At 38.0% G+C, this 14,876-nt stretch overlaps 1 protein-coding gene across 1 annotated transcript in view; it reads left to right on the top strand.

The window, feature by feature from the left end:
• Positions 1 to 14,876, top strand: part of CTTNBP2 (cortactin binding protein 2) — a 154,496-nt gene that overhangs the window by 57,464 nt on the left and 82,156 nt on the right. Inside the window, exon 3 of the mRNA XM_067746820.1 lies at positions 1,358 to 1,582. Within this exon, the coding sequence (XP_067602921.1) occupies positions 1,358 to 1,582 (225 nt within the window). The remainder of the gene's footprint in view (positions 1 to 1,357; positions 1,583 to 14,876) is intronic.

Raw genomic sequence — 14,876 nt, 5'->3', positions numbered from 1 at the left:
TATCCCAAGTTTTCATCCAGAGGTGGGGGATGAACTACTGCATTGAATAAAAATTAATAGAAAAGTGAAGGACAGAATGAAATTGCTTTTGTAATTGCATCTCTGAAGTGATACTTATTCAGCTTATCGATTACATAATTGAATTTGAAGAATCTAGAAATACGAAATGCTTTTTGATTCATAAACCACTTTGACTTTTAAGTGTAAAATGATCCTCTGAAAGCTAGCTTAAATTTATGGCGAAATTGGACTTTTCTTAAATTGTATTTCCTAATCTAATTTGGTAATAGGAGAAGAAACATTAGATTTTCCCAGTTTTGCACTTGTGTTTATCTAGTTTTTGGCTTGCTGATAGTGGTCTTAAAATGGAAAAGTTGAGTTAGTCTACGCAGTTGCCTTTAAATTAAGGAAATGTATGTACTATTTCTTCAGAAAGCATGTTTAACATTTTGGACAGTTAAGCTTGATTTATTGTAATTTAGTTTTTCCACTGGCAGTGACATAGAATAATTTTTTCTGGTAGCTATTCCAAATGACCTGAGTTAGGAAACTGTTGCTTGTTTTCAATACATTTCTACTGCTATTTTCCATATTATGCAAAGGCCATTCACTGTAGGCTAATTATAGAAAATTGCATTTAGTGCGGAGTGGATGTGAAATTTACTTCAACGCTGATGGACTGACATTTAAAGTAAAATGAGGCTATGTTCTTTCCTGGGACTCTGTGAACTATATTTTAATGTCCTTCAATGATGAGAAGACATTTACATCTTCCTAATTTTCTGGAGGTTTTTTTTTGTAGTTGGTTACACTTCACAAAATGTGAATATTGTGATTTTTGACATAAAAAATTCATGAAATATTTTCTTCAAATATTTATAAAATTCTTTCTCTCTGTATAAAACTTGGGAGATTTATATTTTGTGATTTAACGTGACGAGGATTATGTGTAATGTTAAGTTCGATAAACATATTATTTTGTTTTTGAATTTTTGCTAAAAGTTATTTTGTTGTTGATATTTTTTATTTTACACTAAATGAGAACAGACTGTACCTAAAATTCAGATCCTTGAAGGAGTAGGCATCATGGGAAAAACTGTATTTGCAGCTTTTGTAATTTAAAAGACAATATTCCAAAGGAAGAAAATTTGAAAGTAGACTGAGTGGTATGGCAGGCTGGTCAGGCTTTGGGGTCACAGTCCCCTTTCCTCTCACTCACCACCTGACATCACATGTAAGCTATTACTCATGACAGTTGTGAATACCATTTGGAGCAGTAATCACAGAACCTTCGTATAAATAGCCTTCTGTATATTTTCATTTCTTTCTTGAATACATTCCTCTGATTTTGTTCTAGGCTCGCAGGAAGGAGGTATTTATCCAGGAACGGTATGGGAGATTTAATTTAAATGACCCATTCCTGGCACTGCAGAGAGACTATGAAGCAGGTGCTGGCGATAAAGAGAAGAAGCCAGTTTGTACCAACCCCCTCTCCATCCTCGAAGCAGTCATGGCCCACTGCAGAAAAATGCAAGAAAGGATGTCCACACAACTGGCTGCTGCAGAGAGCAGACAAAAGAAGGTATTGAGACTTTCAAACAATTCTTTTTCCCATAACACAGTGTAGAATGAAGAGACTATCTCTGAGGTTGTTGTTTTGTTCTTAAATATTTTCAAGAAGAGTTGGTATAGGGACTTAGAAATTCAAACTACTGACAAATTCTGGTGGCCCTTCTCAAATGTAACTCAAAATAAATATAACACTAAATCATAAAAGAAGTATGACAAATTATGTTTCCCATAATATTTACTGTGATGCTTTCATTAAAATAATGGATTTTTTTTTGGAGGGGATGGATTTCCCTTTTCTAGTGCCCTAAGACATGCTTAACTGTTAGATGAGTGATCCAGTAATGCAACCAGGACTGATCATATGGTGGCATCCCCAACTTAGTTTATCCAACTTTTGTCTCCAGTATTTCTTTGCAACTAGAAATTATTTTTTTTTGAAAATGAAAATAATATGAGAATAGAATGAAAGTTTGCATAGCATACGCAGTCTCACAACATGTCATCTTGAAGTTCTGGTTCATCTCAGACTCACCTCTGGGGTCTGATGGTGTGTCTGCTGCAGACCTCCAGGCTCCTATTCACATGTGTTTCATTTAAACCAGCCTCCTCCCCCCTCCTCACCTCCCACACCACACACATACATATTATTGCACATGAACACGTGCTTCAAAGATTCCTAAGTGATAAAAGCTTACTGCGATCAGCCATAAGTAAGTAGAAGTTTAAATTTTGTCCTTCCGATATGCTGCTGAGACTACTGATTCCCTTTATTAGAAAAGAGAGTGAGGAAATCAGAGAAGGTAATGATGTCTAATTACTAGAATTAAAAGTAACATGTTCTTCCAACCATTATTAAAGCATAAATTAAAATGTTTCTTCTGTTTGTCCTTTTCAGAGAATTTATTATAGCTCACATTTAACACCTGGTTAACAATTAACCTGAATGCACTATACTGTATAAATGTCTATGATACTGTCATTGAATGTGTAGGTTTTCTCCCTGTAATTGTATCCTTGCATTAACGTATATATGCCAGCATTCTGGTATAGGTGTTGAATAAAAGCAAACCTTTTGCTCAGTATGCCACAGGGTAGAAAACTAAAGCACTGGGTAAAATAGTAAAGAATAGAAGGCCTTCCCTGCCTGGGAGACCGAATCACACAATTTTACACTGGACTCTGCACACCCTCTACAAAGCCCTGCAGACAACCACTGAGGTCTCTGGAGCTTTTCAAAAATCCCCACAAACCGCATAAGCAAGAGCCAGTGTGTTTCCGCTGATGTCACTAAAACTCATTTGTATGTCTTGGATGAGACACATTTCAATTATGTTCTTAATGTGTCAAATGAGCTATTTCATGATAAAGTACATCTGCTCGGTTTTATGCTGTGTTATCAAAAATCAAGAAAATTTTTTTTATTGTAGTTTTCGTTCAATACATAAAATGCATGCTTTCCTAAATTTTACTTGTTTTGCATTGTATCTATCATTCCTCTTATAGGAGAGAAAAAAAGAAATTCATTTCGAGTTGAATCAAAGATTTTATTATCTAGTTGATTTTTTTAAAATCAGCTTACATCCTGTTTATTTCTGAATGACTGGGTCATTTCCAACCTGGCTGGAAGTGAAAGGAAATTGTTTCTGTCCTAGGGGTCCTGAGAGGCTAGTATGAAATGAGCCAGTGATCTGTCTCCCGCCTATAATGGGGATACAGGGGTCCTTTATGGCCAAATTCACTGGCTGTGCAGTCTCAGTGAAGGGTCTGTCTGAGAGGCAGTGCTACCCTTTGTCCCTAAAGGATATTCTATTACGGTAGCTTGTAGCATGTGAGAAGAGTTACAGTTTGTACTCTTATCCCAAGTCTTTATTTAAAGAAAGTATTAGAGCAGCTAATAAGGCCAGTAACAACAAAGTCATTTTAGCAACAAAATTACCTGTCACCTTTACTCTTGAAATTAAATATATTAACCAAACATCTTCAGTTCTCTTGCATGTAGAGTAAATTGGAGCTTTAGAAATCTAAAAGCATTAAGACACAAAAATCCATTATTTTAAATGAGTCCAGGTCTTTAAATCACTGCCACAGCAAAAGTCAGGGAAAGCAAAGTTCCCATTATCTACAATCAAGTATTTATTATCTGACACTGGGCATAGCTCTGTGGTGATTCTAAGACATTTGGCCTGAACACTGCTCTGGTTGCCCTCTCAAGGCGGGAGAAGAGACTTCGTGCTCATTGATGCGTTGGTTCCTGCTGAGACTACTAATAGGAGGGTTAACTGTTTGGTAATTTGTGTGCCAGGAAAATTTGGGCAAGAGTCAATTTGGCAAATGGCCTGAGCCTCAAGCCACTTTGAATAAGCTAATGAGTAATCATCATGGGGAACTTTGCCTCTGGTAATATACTCCCCCGTTTAGAACCAGTAACCTAGGGTGCTTGTTATTTGGGTTTTTATTATTTATCTTATGCACAATCTGTTAATACAGCTTCTTTTCTAATTTATTTTCGGTCATTTTATTCATACATAGTATAATTTCTAGCCCTGAGATAGGAAAGATCTTTTAATTTGATCAGAGCCTTTAAAAGAAAGAAGCCAAAATAACAACTAGGAAATTCAGAAGGGGACAGTGTTTTTCACCAGAGGAAAAACTAAATGTAGTTCTGTGTATTAGACAGAGCTCCTTCTAGGCGGCCGCCCAGTATGATGTGGTCAGTTGCATGCTGGTAGCTGCGTCAGGCAGAATTTGTAGTTGCGAGCAAGTGAATCCAGTATTCTTGAGTTAAGCAGAAACAGCATTTATTTGTTCGCTTACAGCATGGTAGAGCATGGCTGGGAGAACTAGGGGACAAGCTTGTACCAGCCAGCATCACTGACAAATGCTCACCGTAGATCTAGTCTGCCGTGGCTGATCCGTCTGCTGAGAGCTAGATACTGAAGTTTGTTCACGCCAGACAGCACCACTGCCATTCACTGCTCTGGGTCTTGAGTGGTGCCTCCTCTGGCCCTGCTTCTTTGCATTACTCATTTCCTAGTTGAAGCCTAAGAGCAGGTGCATTTGATTGGCCACCCTTAGGCCCCATGCCCTGTCCTTAGCTACAAGACTGGGAAAGCAACTATTGGCCATATTTAACTACTATAGGAGAGAACCAGAGGTGGAGAATTCTCCTGACATAGGAAGGAGTTTCAGGTGCTAGACGACCAAAGAAATGACAAATGGACGAGAAAAGAGCAATCAAAATATGTGTTTTGTTTATTTCATATGCCTTTTTCTTCCCATTATAAATAATTGTAATTTGTTTTGCCGTTTGTATTCACTGTTTTCTACTTCATTATATAATGGTTATAACATACAAATATAATTTAATTTTAAATTGTTTTCATGATTTTCATTCAAGGATAACATGGTAGAGAAACAGCTAAAATAACATTTTTAGGAAGAATGTTTAGGATGCTTTGTACATGAATGATTGTTTTTAGCTCCTTCCTGAGTCTTTTTTTTTTTTTTTTTTTTGCGGTAAGCGGGTCTCTCACTGTTGTGGCCTCTCCCGTTGCGGAGCACAGGCTCCGGACGCGCAGGCTCAGCGGCCATGGCTCACGGGCCCAGCCTCTCCGCGGCATGTGGGATCCTCCCGGGCCAGGGCACGAACCCGTGTCCCCTGCATCGGCAGGCGGACTCTCAACCACTGCGCCACCAGGGAAGCCCCTGAGTCTTTTTTGTATGACTCATTATTACGTTTCAAGATGCATTTGGACTCCCCAGGAGCACTGCAGAGTGGGCATTAAGGGGAGCTGGAGACTGAGGTCTGCAGCTCTGAGCAGGGATTTAGAGGAGAGAACAACTTGCCTCATCCATGTCTTCCCTTCTCTCTTTTGAAACTAGATCAAGAGGAAGGGGCACTTCGTCCCAATTTACCCTTCCCCCTTCCCATGTCCTCAAGTCCATTCTCTATGTCTGTGTCTTTATTCTTGTCCTGCCGCTAGGTTCATGAGAACCATTATTTTAGAGGGGTGGGATAGGGAGGGTGGGAGGGAGATGCAAGAGGGAGGGGATATGGAGATATATGACTCACTTTGTTATACAGCAGAAACTAACACACTATTGTAAAGCAATTATACTCCAATAAAGATGTTTAAAAAAAAAAAAAAGAGGAAGGGGCAGATGAGAACTACAGAGCCCAACTGCTGACTGGTAGCTCCAGCCCCTATAAAGAAGAAAATCTCAGTATATTTCATCGTTATGTATTTGTTTACCGGGATTGGGCAGGTGCCAGTGAGGGTGACCGTGTGGCAAAGAGGACAAGGGTGCAGTGAGTGTTAAAACACGTGAGGGAGTAATAAAGAATATAATAAAATGTCATAAGAATATTTTGTGGTTGTGACAGACGTGTAGTCTGCTTTCTTATTTTACAAATGACCATAATTGCTTGCCTCTCTCTTTTACACTTTGATTTAGAACTGATCGCCTTTACATTGCTGCTCTGTTCCACCTATAGAGCTTTTCCTTTCATTCTGGAAAAACAGTTGTTTGGTGCTCCCTTCATTCAGAGCTCCCAGTCTGGGTGCTGTTCTTGGAGCAACCACCCACTTCCTCACTACCAGTGAAGTTGTGTTAGTTCTTCTAAGCTCTTCCACATAATCCGCTGCTTTTTGCAAAAGGCTTTGGTAATACTGCTCCATGCAAAATTCCCCTTCAGCCATTACTTGGAAGTGGTTGTGAGTAGGTATAAATTGGACAATAGTAGAACAGAGTCAGCTGGAACTCGGTAGTCTTTATGCACAAGAGGCTGTGGTTCCTTTATAATCTCCGCAGTGTGCAGTTTAGTTGGGGGTGTCTGTTCCTACCCCTACCCATCAGGTCCACAGTCCGTGGATCACTGCTCAAAATTGTCCCAGATTTGGCCAGTGAGAGCCCTTTCGAGCTACTCCTTTTGATATATTCCCATCATCCTTTGAGCACTTCCTTATTTTGTTACAGCAAGTTATTTTTTTTCTTGCAGGCTCATCGTACACTTTTCTTTTCCCAACCCCTGCAGTTAGCTCTTACTCCCAGAAGCTGTTACTTCCATTCCTTTTTAATGGAAAATGGTGTTTAGAAATGAAACTAAAGCTAGGAAATTATAATTATCATATTTATACATATATTTCATATACACACAAATCTATATTTTATTTATCTATAGTTCTGTTTGTATGAAACCATGAGTTCGTACTTATATTGACACCTCTGATTCTATTCCAAAACCATAGGGAGTACATTCTTATCCTTTCTCTATTTGAAACTAACTTCTCCAACAGTGAGAAAGCTGGAACCCATTATACTTAAATATATTACTCATGTACTCCAGCCTAGAACACACAGAGAGTAGTTTCAGAATTATTAATCCACAGCACTATAAAAAGCAAACACGCAAACCTGGAATTTACTATTGTTTATAGCTTTTAAAGAGATATTTACATTAAAGTGAAATTTACATCTTAAGCACACAAATTGATGTTTTTAAAATGCATATACTTGTGTAAGCTGTACCCCTTACAACATAGAAAATGTATCCATTACCATAGAGAGTTTCCTGGAGTGTCTTCTCCATAAATCCCTCCCCCACTTCAGGCAGCCACTGAACACTCTTCTGATTTTCTCATCATGGATTAGTCTTACCTCTGTACTTCAACTTCAGGTAAATGATGACTGTAGTTAAATAATAAGCCTTAAATGCACAAACCACAAGTCTTTCAACTTTGTTATTTATAAAAATTGTTTTGGCTGTTCTAGGTCGTTTGCATTTCCATAAAAATTTAAAATCAGTTTGCTGGTTTCTCTGAAAGTTTTCAGGGATTGAAGTTTCATTGACCCTTTAATATGTTGAGAATTGGCATCTTTAACAAAATTGAGTCTTCCAACCCATGATTATAGTATTTTTCTTCATTTTTTTCAGGTCTTCATTGTTTCTTTTAGCAGTGTTTTACTGTTTTTAGTTTAGTAGTCTTAAATGTCTTTTCTTGGGTTTATTTCTAAATATTTGATGCTATTATAAACACAATTAATTTTCTACCAAACATTTGTTGCTAGTATACAGGTATTCAATTGATTTTTTGTGTGTTGACATTGTATCCTGTGATCTTGCTAATCTTGCTTATCAGTTTTAGCAGTTGTTTTGTATATTTTATATGATTTTGTAGGTAAACAAGCATGTTACCTATGAACAGAACCCATTTTACTTTTTCCTTTCCAAATTGCCTGCCTTCCTCTTTTCCTTTTTTCCCCCATAATTGCGCTGACCAGAACCTCCAATACAATGTTGAACAGAAATATTGAGAGCAGACTTCAGAGGCTTTTCCTTTACTTAGGGAGAAAACAGTCTGTTTCATGGTTAAGTATGATGTTAGCTATACTTTGTTATAGATGCCCTTTATCTCATTACGGTTTCATTCTATTCTTTGTTGAGTGGTTTTTATCATGATTGAGTTTTGAATTTCACAAAATGGTTTATCTTCATCTATTGCTGTAGTCATGGTTTTGCACTTTATTCTTTTAATATGATGAATCACACTCATTGACTTTTAAATATTAAACCAACTTGGATTCCTGAGGTGAACTTTAGTGGGTCACCTTTTATTACTCTTTTTAAATATTGCTGGATTCAGTTTGCCTATATTTTGCTAAGGAGTTTTGTGTGTGTGTTCATGAGTGATAATTTTTCTGTAAATTTAAAAATAATACTTGACTGGTTTTGATATGAAAGTAATCCTGGATTCATAAAGGAAAATGGAAGCATTTCCTTCCTTATTTTCTGAAAGGACATGTATGAGTTTGGCTTTCTTTAATGTTTGGTAGCAGTCACTAGTAAATCCATATGAGTTAGAGGTTTTCTTTAGGGGAAAATTTTTATTTGTGAATTCAGTTTCTCATAAAGATATAAAGCTATTTCAATCTTTTATTCCATTTTATGTCAATTCTGAAAGTCGTGTGTTTCAGAGGAATTTGATTTGTTGAATTTATTGGCACAGGGTTTTCATTATTATCCTTTTAATATTCATTCCATAGTGGTACCCCATCCTTTATTCCTTTTATTTGTAATTTGTGTTTTTCTATGTTTCTTAATCTGTTCTTTAAATGTTTAACAATATTAATGATATTTTATTTGAAAAACTTTTGGCCTTGTTAATTTCTCTATCATTTGTCTCTTGTATTTCATTGGTTTTTACCTTTATTTCTTTCCTTTTACTTTGTCTTTCATTCACCTAACTTTTCCTCGCTTCTTAAGGTAACACTTAGATGATTGATTTGAGACAACTCTTGTTTTTTAAAAAATTTTATTGAAGTATAGTTGATTTACAATGTTGTGTTTAATTTCTTCTGTACAGCAAAGTGACTCAGTTATAGATTTATATATTCTTTTCCATTATGGCTTATCACAGGATATTGAATATAGTTCCCTGTGATCTACAATAGGACCTTGTTGTTTATCCATCCTGTATATAATAGTTTGCATCTGCTAATTCCAAACTCCAATCCTCCACCCCCACCCACTTCCCCACTCCCAGCAAACACAAATCTGTTTTCTATATCTGTGAGTCTGTTTTTGTTTTGTAGACAGGTTCATTTGTGTCGTATTTTAGATTGCACATATAAGTGATATCATATGGTATTTATCTTTCTCTTTCTGACTTCACTTAGTATGATAATCTCTAGGTCCATCCATGTTGTTGCAAGTGGCATTATTTCATTCTTTTTAATGGCTGAATAATATTCCATTGTGTGTATGTATGTGTATATATATACACACACACACACCATATCTTCTTTATTCATCTGTCTATGGACATTTAGGTTGCTTCCATGTCTTGGTTATTGTAAATAGTGCTGCTGTGAACATAGGGATGCATGTATCTTTTCAAAATATAGTTTTGTCTGGGTGTATGCCCAGGAGTGGGATTGCTGGGTCCTATGGCAACTCTCTTTTTAGTTTTTTGAGGAACCTCCATACTGTTCTCCATAGTGGCTGCACCAATTTACATTCCCACCAACAGTGTAAGAGGGTTCCCTTTTTTCCACATGCTCTTCAGCATTTATTATTTGTAGACTTTTTAATGATATCCTTTCTGACTGGTGTGAGGTGATACCTCATTGTAGTTTTGATTTGCATTTCTCTAATTAGTGGTGATGAGCACCTTTTCATGTGCCTATTGGCCATCTGTATGTCTTCTTTGGGAGAAAACTCTTCTAATGTAAGCAATTAAAGATATAAGTTTATCTGTATCCTCTACTTTATCTGCCTTTAAATACTCCTCTTTCACTGCATCCCACAAATTTTGATATTTTTTATTTTCAATCAGCCCAAAGTATATTCTAACTTCCTTTGTGATTTCTTCTTAAACTTTTGTACTATTTAGAACTGTTTTATTTTTGAATTTTGGGGTATTATTAATATCTTATTGTGATTTATTTACAGTTTAATTCTGCTGTGGTCAGAGAACATATTCTGTAACATTTTAGTCTTTTGTAATTTTTTGGTGGTTTTTAATAGCTCAGCAAGGGCATCTGGAAAGACTGCATCATCCGTAGTCCTAGGGTATTCTGTTCCATAGCGTCAGGCCAGGTGATTTTCATAGTGTTATTCGGAGCTAGTGTATTCTCGCTGATTTTTAAATCTAGATGAGAGAAAATTGTTATAGATTTGTCTTTCTCCCTTCTGTCAGTTCTCACTTCATGTATTTTGGAGATAATAATTCAGCCATCATTTATATTATAGTTTCTCTGTATGTAATGTGTCTTTTTCTCTGGCTGCTTTCAATACCATTTCTTATCTTTGTTTTCATCACTTTTACTCTGATGTGCCTAGGTATGGTTTTCTTTATCCTGTTTTGGGATTTCTGAGCTTCATGGATATGTAAGTTTGTTTTCTACCAAATTTGTGAATTTGGGGGCCATTTTTTTCTTTTAATATATTTTTCTTCCCCATTCTCTCTTTCTTCACCCTTTGGAAATCCAGTTATGTGGAATTTAGACCACTTTATATTGTCCTACAGGTCACTGAAGTGCTCTTCACTTTTTCGGTCTTCTTTTCTGTGTTCCTCAAATTGGATACTTTATTTTGCTCTGTTTTCAAATTCATTGTTTTTTCTTTTCTTTTTAAGTTTTCCTCTCTCAAATCTTCTATTAAGCTCATTCAGTCAACTTTTTTTTCATTTTAGATATTATGCTTTTCAGTTCTAGACTTTCCATTTGTTTCTAGTTTGCATTTCTATGCTAAGACTCCTATCCTGTTCAGTCACTGCAACTATATTTTCTTAGAAAATGGCTGCTTTAAGATTCTTGTTTGCGAATTCCAGTGTAGATCATCTTAAGATCAGTTTCTGTTTGAGTACATTTCTCTTGACAGTGGATCACCTAAAATACGTTTTTGCATGCCCAGTAACTTTTTATTGCATACTAGACATTATGGATGATGTGGTACAGAGACTGTGGATTCTGTTATCTTCTGAAGAGTGTATTTCTAGTAAGTAGTTCACCTGGTTAGATTCATACTCTGAACTCTGGCTTTTTGCAGTTGGCAATAGCTGAAGTATTTGCTCAGTTCTCCATTCAGCAGCCACCTCTGTCATTCAGTATGGAATCTCTTCTACAAATGTATAATTCAAGAGTTAACCAGTGATGCTGGTGAGGTTAGTTGCAGTGGCTCCAGTTGCTTTCATCCTCTGGCTCCTCAGGCCACTGTAAGGGGTGCTTTGTGCTTGAGCTCCTGCTGCCAGAGCTATCAGCACAGGGAATAGCCCTCACTTGAAAAGCTCTACAAGGGGAAATCTCATCCAGTGCTGTTGACTTCTTCCTAATGGGAAGGTGTACTCCTCTCCTATTTTTATCACTTTTATTGCTCTCCAGAGCCTTCAAATAGTTATTTTCTTAATATGTTATCAAATGTTTATCGTTATTACCTGCAGGAGAAGATAGTCTAATAAAAGTTGTTTCACCATTCCTGGTAGTGGAACTTTCTCTGATGTACTTTGCATTGTTATATTATAATTGCTATCAAACTTATAAAAAACATCATCTGTATGTTTAATATGGTCAGCTCTCTAGATCTTTGTTTGCCTGTTAAATGTGTTTTCAGAGGAAAAACACTGTGTAAAACTGACATTTTTAAATAGCACAAATAGTTATTATGTTGTGAAATGAAAACTTAACATTTTTTAGTGCCAGGCACAGTGGTAGATACTTGACATGTGTTTGCCTCATTTAATCCTATAATGTAATGACTGTCATTGCTCTGTTGTGCAGATAAGAGAACCAAACAGAACTGATCTTTAGAGGGAAAACTTATCAAGGTGACACGGCCAAGAAGTTGGGATTAGAACTTAGTACTATAGTTCTTACTCTTTCAAGGACAAGAACTTTGTCTCTGGGCCAGAATAGTCAAGGAATTTTTTTAAATATAAAAATTAGTTTTTAAGTATGGGAATATGTTTATATACTGATTGGAAGGAGCTGATAGAGAGGAAGACATTTAATATTTATAAAGAGCAGTGTGATCACTGATGGAGCAAGTCAGAGGTGACAGGGAGTAATGAAGTTAAATGTTGAAGAAAGTCTGACCTTCAGCAGATGGAAACCTCTCTCCCTTAGAGTGAAGGGAAGGACATATGGATTGGAGTGGCTATAAAAAAGCTTAAGGGACGAGACAGGATGTAGAGGGAGTGAGTTAGTCTGAATTTTCTTGATAAAAGAGTCTATTAGGGTAGACTGAGAGTCTCTTGAGTTGTCATTGGGTGAAGTATTGGGGAGAGTAGCAGAGGTTTAAATATTCCCTGACGTAGTAAACGGTAGAGGAGGCTAAACAGAGTTAGGCAGAGTGATTGATGACTGGGGCTCAGAGCTCAATTGAGTTTGGAACCATGTGTTGTAGGTGCATGGTTATGTGGTTTCCTCTGTGCTTTGCTATCTGTAGTGAGATTAAAAAGACTCATGTTCCTCCGAGATCAGATTTATAAGGCACGAATGATGGAAGGACAAAGATGCAGAAGAATTATGGGTGCTTTTATAGGAGTATGGTCTTCTGTATAAATATCTGAGATTAGTTGAGTTGATCTCCTATTGGAAGTCTTTAATTTGATTCTAAAATGTAAGATGAAAGTTATTTCAAAAATAAAGTGTGGGGCTTCCCTGGTGGCGCAGTGGTTGAGAGTCCGCCTGCCGATGCAGGGGACGCGGGTTCGTGCCCCGGTCCGGGAAGATCCCACATGCCGCAGAGCGGCTGGGCCCGTGAGCCATGGCCACTGAGCCTGCGCGTCCGGAGCCTGTGCTCCGCGACAGGAGAGGCCCCAACAGTGAGAGGGCCACGTACTGCAAAAAATAAAATGAAAATAAAGTGTGATGACCCATAGTATAGAAATACTATGGGCAGCGTGTGTGATGTGGTGGGAAAAACTTGAGACAGTTGGAGACCTGAATGAGTGCCGGGATCCTGACATGGAATAACTGGATGACATCAGGGAAATCGCCAACTTGGCCTCTAGTTAGTTGTTTTATAAAGTGCAGGTAGCCCTTAAATTCTACAAGAAAACTTTTTTTTCCACCTTCAGAGATAAATTAGGAAAATCATATTTTAAAAATAACCTGAAAATTTACCCTATATGTGCTTTTTCCTACGTTGCTATAAGAATTTGGAAGGGGAGGGGGTAATACAAAACATATTTAATATTTTCTTTATAGCTCTAATTTTCTGTATGCCTTCCATAGTAACCTATTGCTTGATGCATTTAGAAGAGTTAAAAGTGCTTTAGCTATTAATAAGTCCAATTTTCTGTGAGGCACCCAGATGAATAAAATATACATATACATCTAGTATAGGACGGCACTATTGTTTCCCAAATCTTACATAATCTACTTACGAAGTCACCCCCAAATTTCATAGAGTAGAGTGTATGTGTATGGATAGTTGTCTCTAATTATTCTTGGGGAATTATCTGTATTCCTGATCACCTCTTTATAGGACCCATTGCATTGCTATTCGGCGACTTCCTCAAAGCAGGAAGAATCCCAAAGTAAGTGAATCATACCTCTGACTGCTGGTTGGGCAGTGAGCCGTTCTCTGCTTTTGGTCTCGTGCGTGACTGAGGGGAATGGATTTCACGGTGAGGAACAGGAGCACGTTCTCAACTGATGGATCACATGCGAGCGTTTCCTTCCTCTGTCACTGATGACTTGGAACTGGCTTGAATAATCCCTGTCTCTCTTGAGAGTATATTTGTGTTTAACATCTGGGGGTTGCGGGAGTCCTTTCCATGTCTTTCATCAGGTAGATCTACTTTAACCTTAAACTGTAAGGACCACCAAGGGAAAGTTTCTCTAGTTGAGAAGGTAAGGCGTGTGGACCGGCCTGACGACTACAGCCCAGCTTGGGATGTATCCCTCACAAGCACCTCATGGCAGATGTTTCCTGGAGAGAAGTGGGAAACCTGGGTGAACATGTTAGAATAGTGCATCTGTAAGGCCTTCGTATCCAAAAAGTCCATCAGCCTTTGGAAGTTTGATGTCTTTGTGAACTGTGTTGATTTCATTCAATCAGTAGTTTATTAAGCACCACTGTGTACCAGAGACTGTTCTAGGTCTTGGGGACACAGCAGCAAAGAAGACACAGTCCCTGCCCTCGTGGAGTCCTGTAGTAGTCGAGGTAGGCAGGTGCTAACCAAAGAATGATAAGTACAAGGGTGGGAAGGACTGTTGTCTTCCACAGGATGGTGAGGGCAGCCTCGCTGTGAAGGTGACAGTTGAGCAGAGTCCTGAAGGAAGAAAAAGAGCCAGGGTTTTGTGTCGTTGGGTGTTTTTGTGCATATTAGAAAACCCACCTGGAGGTTTAAAAGTTTTTAAAAGCTTCTTCTCTATGTTGATCAGTTAACAAATGTTGCTTTGGAAAGCCTAAATCCTAGGGACCTGTGGCTCAGTGAGCAGACAGAGCCTTTTTCCTAAAGGAAAATGCACCCTTCTTTCCAGACAGATACAACCCCAGGCCTGGGCAGACACGTGGTGAGAAGGCAGAGCTGGATTTCGGTCCCTCTCACCCCTGCAGCCGGTCACCCTTGTGCAGTGCACAGACTCCTCAGTGCAGGCGCCCTGTGTGATGGGTGGTGGTGGAATTTCTCGGCAGAGAGAGCAGCAAGATTAGAGGCGCTGAGGCAGGATGATGTTCAAGAAACACCAGGGAGACCAGTGTCATGGGAGCCAAGTGGGCAAAGTGGGATTGAAGGAGATGAGGTCAGACTTGGGGTTCACTGATACTGATTGTATTTCTAATAAGATATTTCTTA

This window comes from Pseudorca crassidens, chromosome 8, assembly GCF_039906515.1.
Source record: "Pseudorca crassidens isolate mPseCra1 chromosome 8, mPseCra1.hap1, whole genome shotgun sequence".
NCBI classification, from domain to species: Eukaryota; Metazoa; Chordata; class Mammalia; order Artiodactyla; family Delphinidae; genus Pseudorca; species Pseudorca crassidens.
Note: the sequence above shows the minus strand (reverse complement) of the source record. Positions and strands in the feature narration are given on the sequence as shown.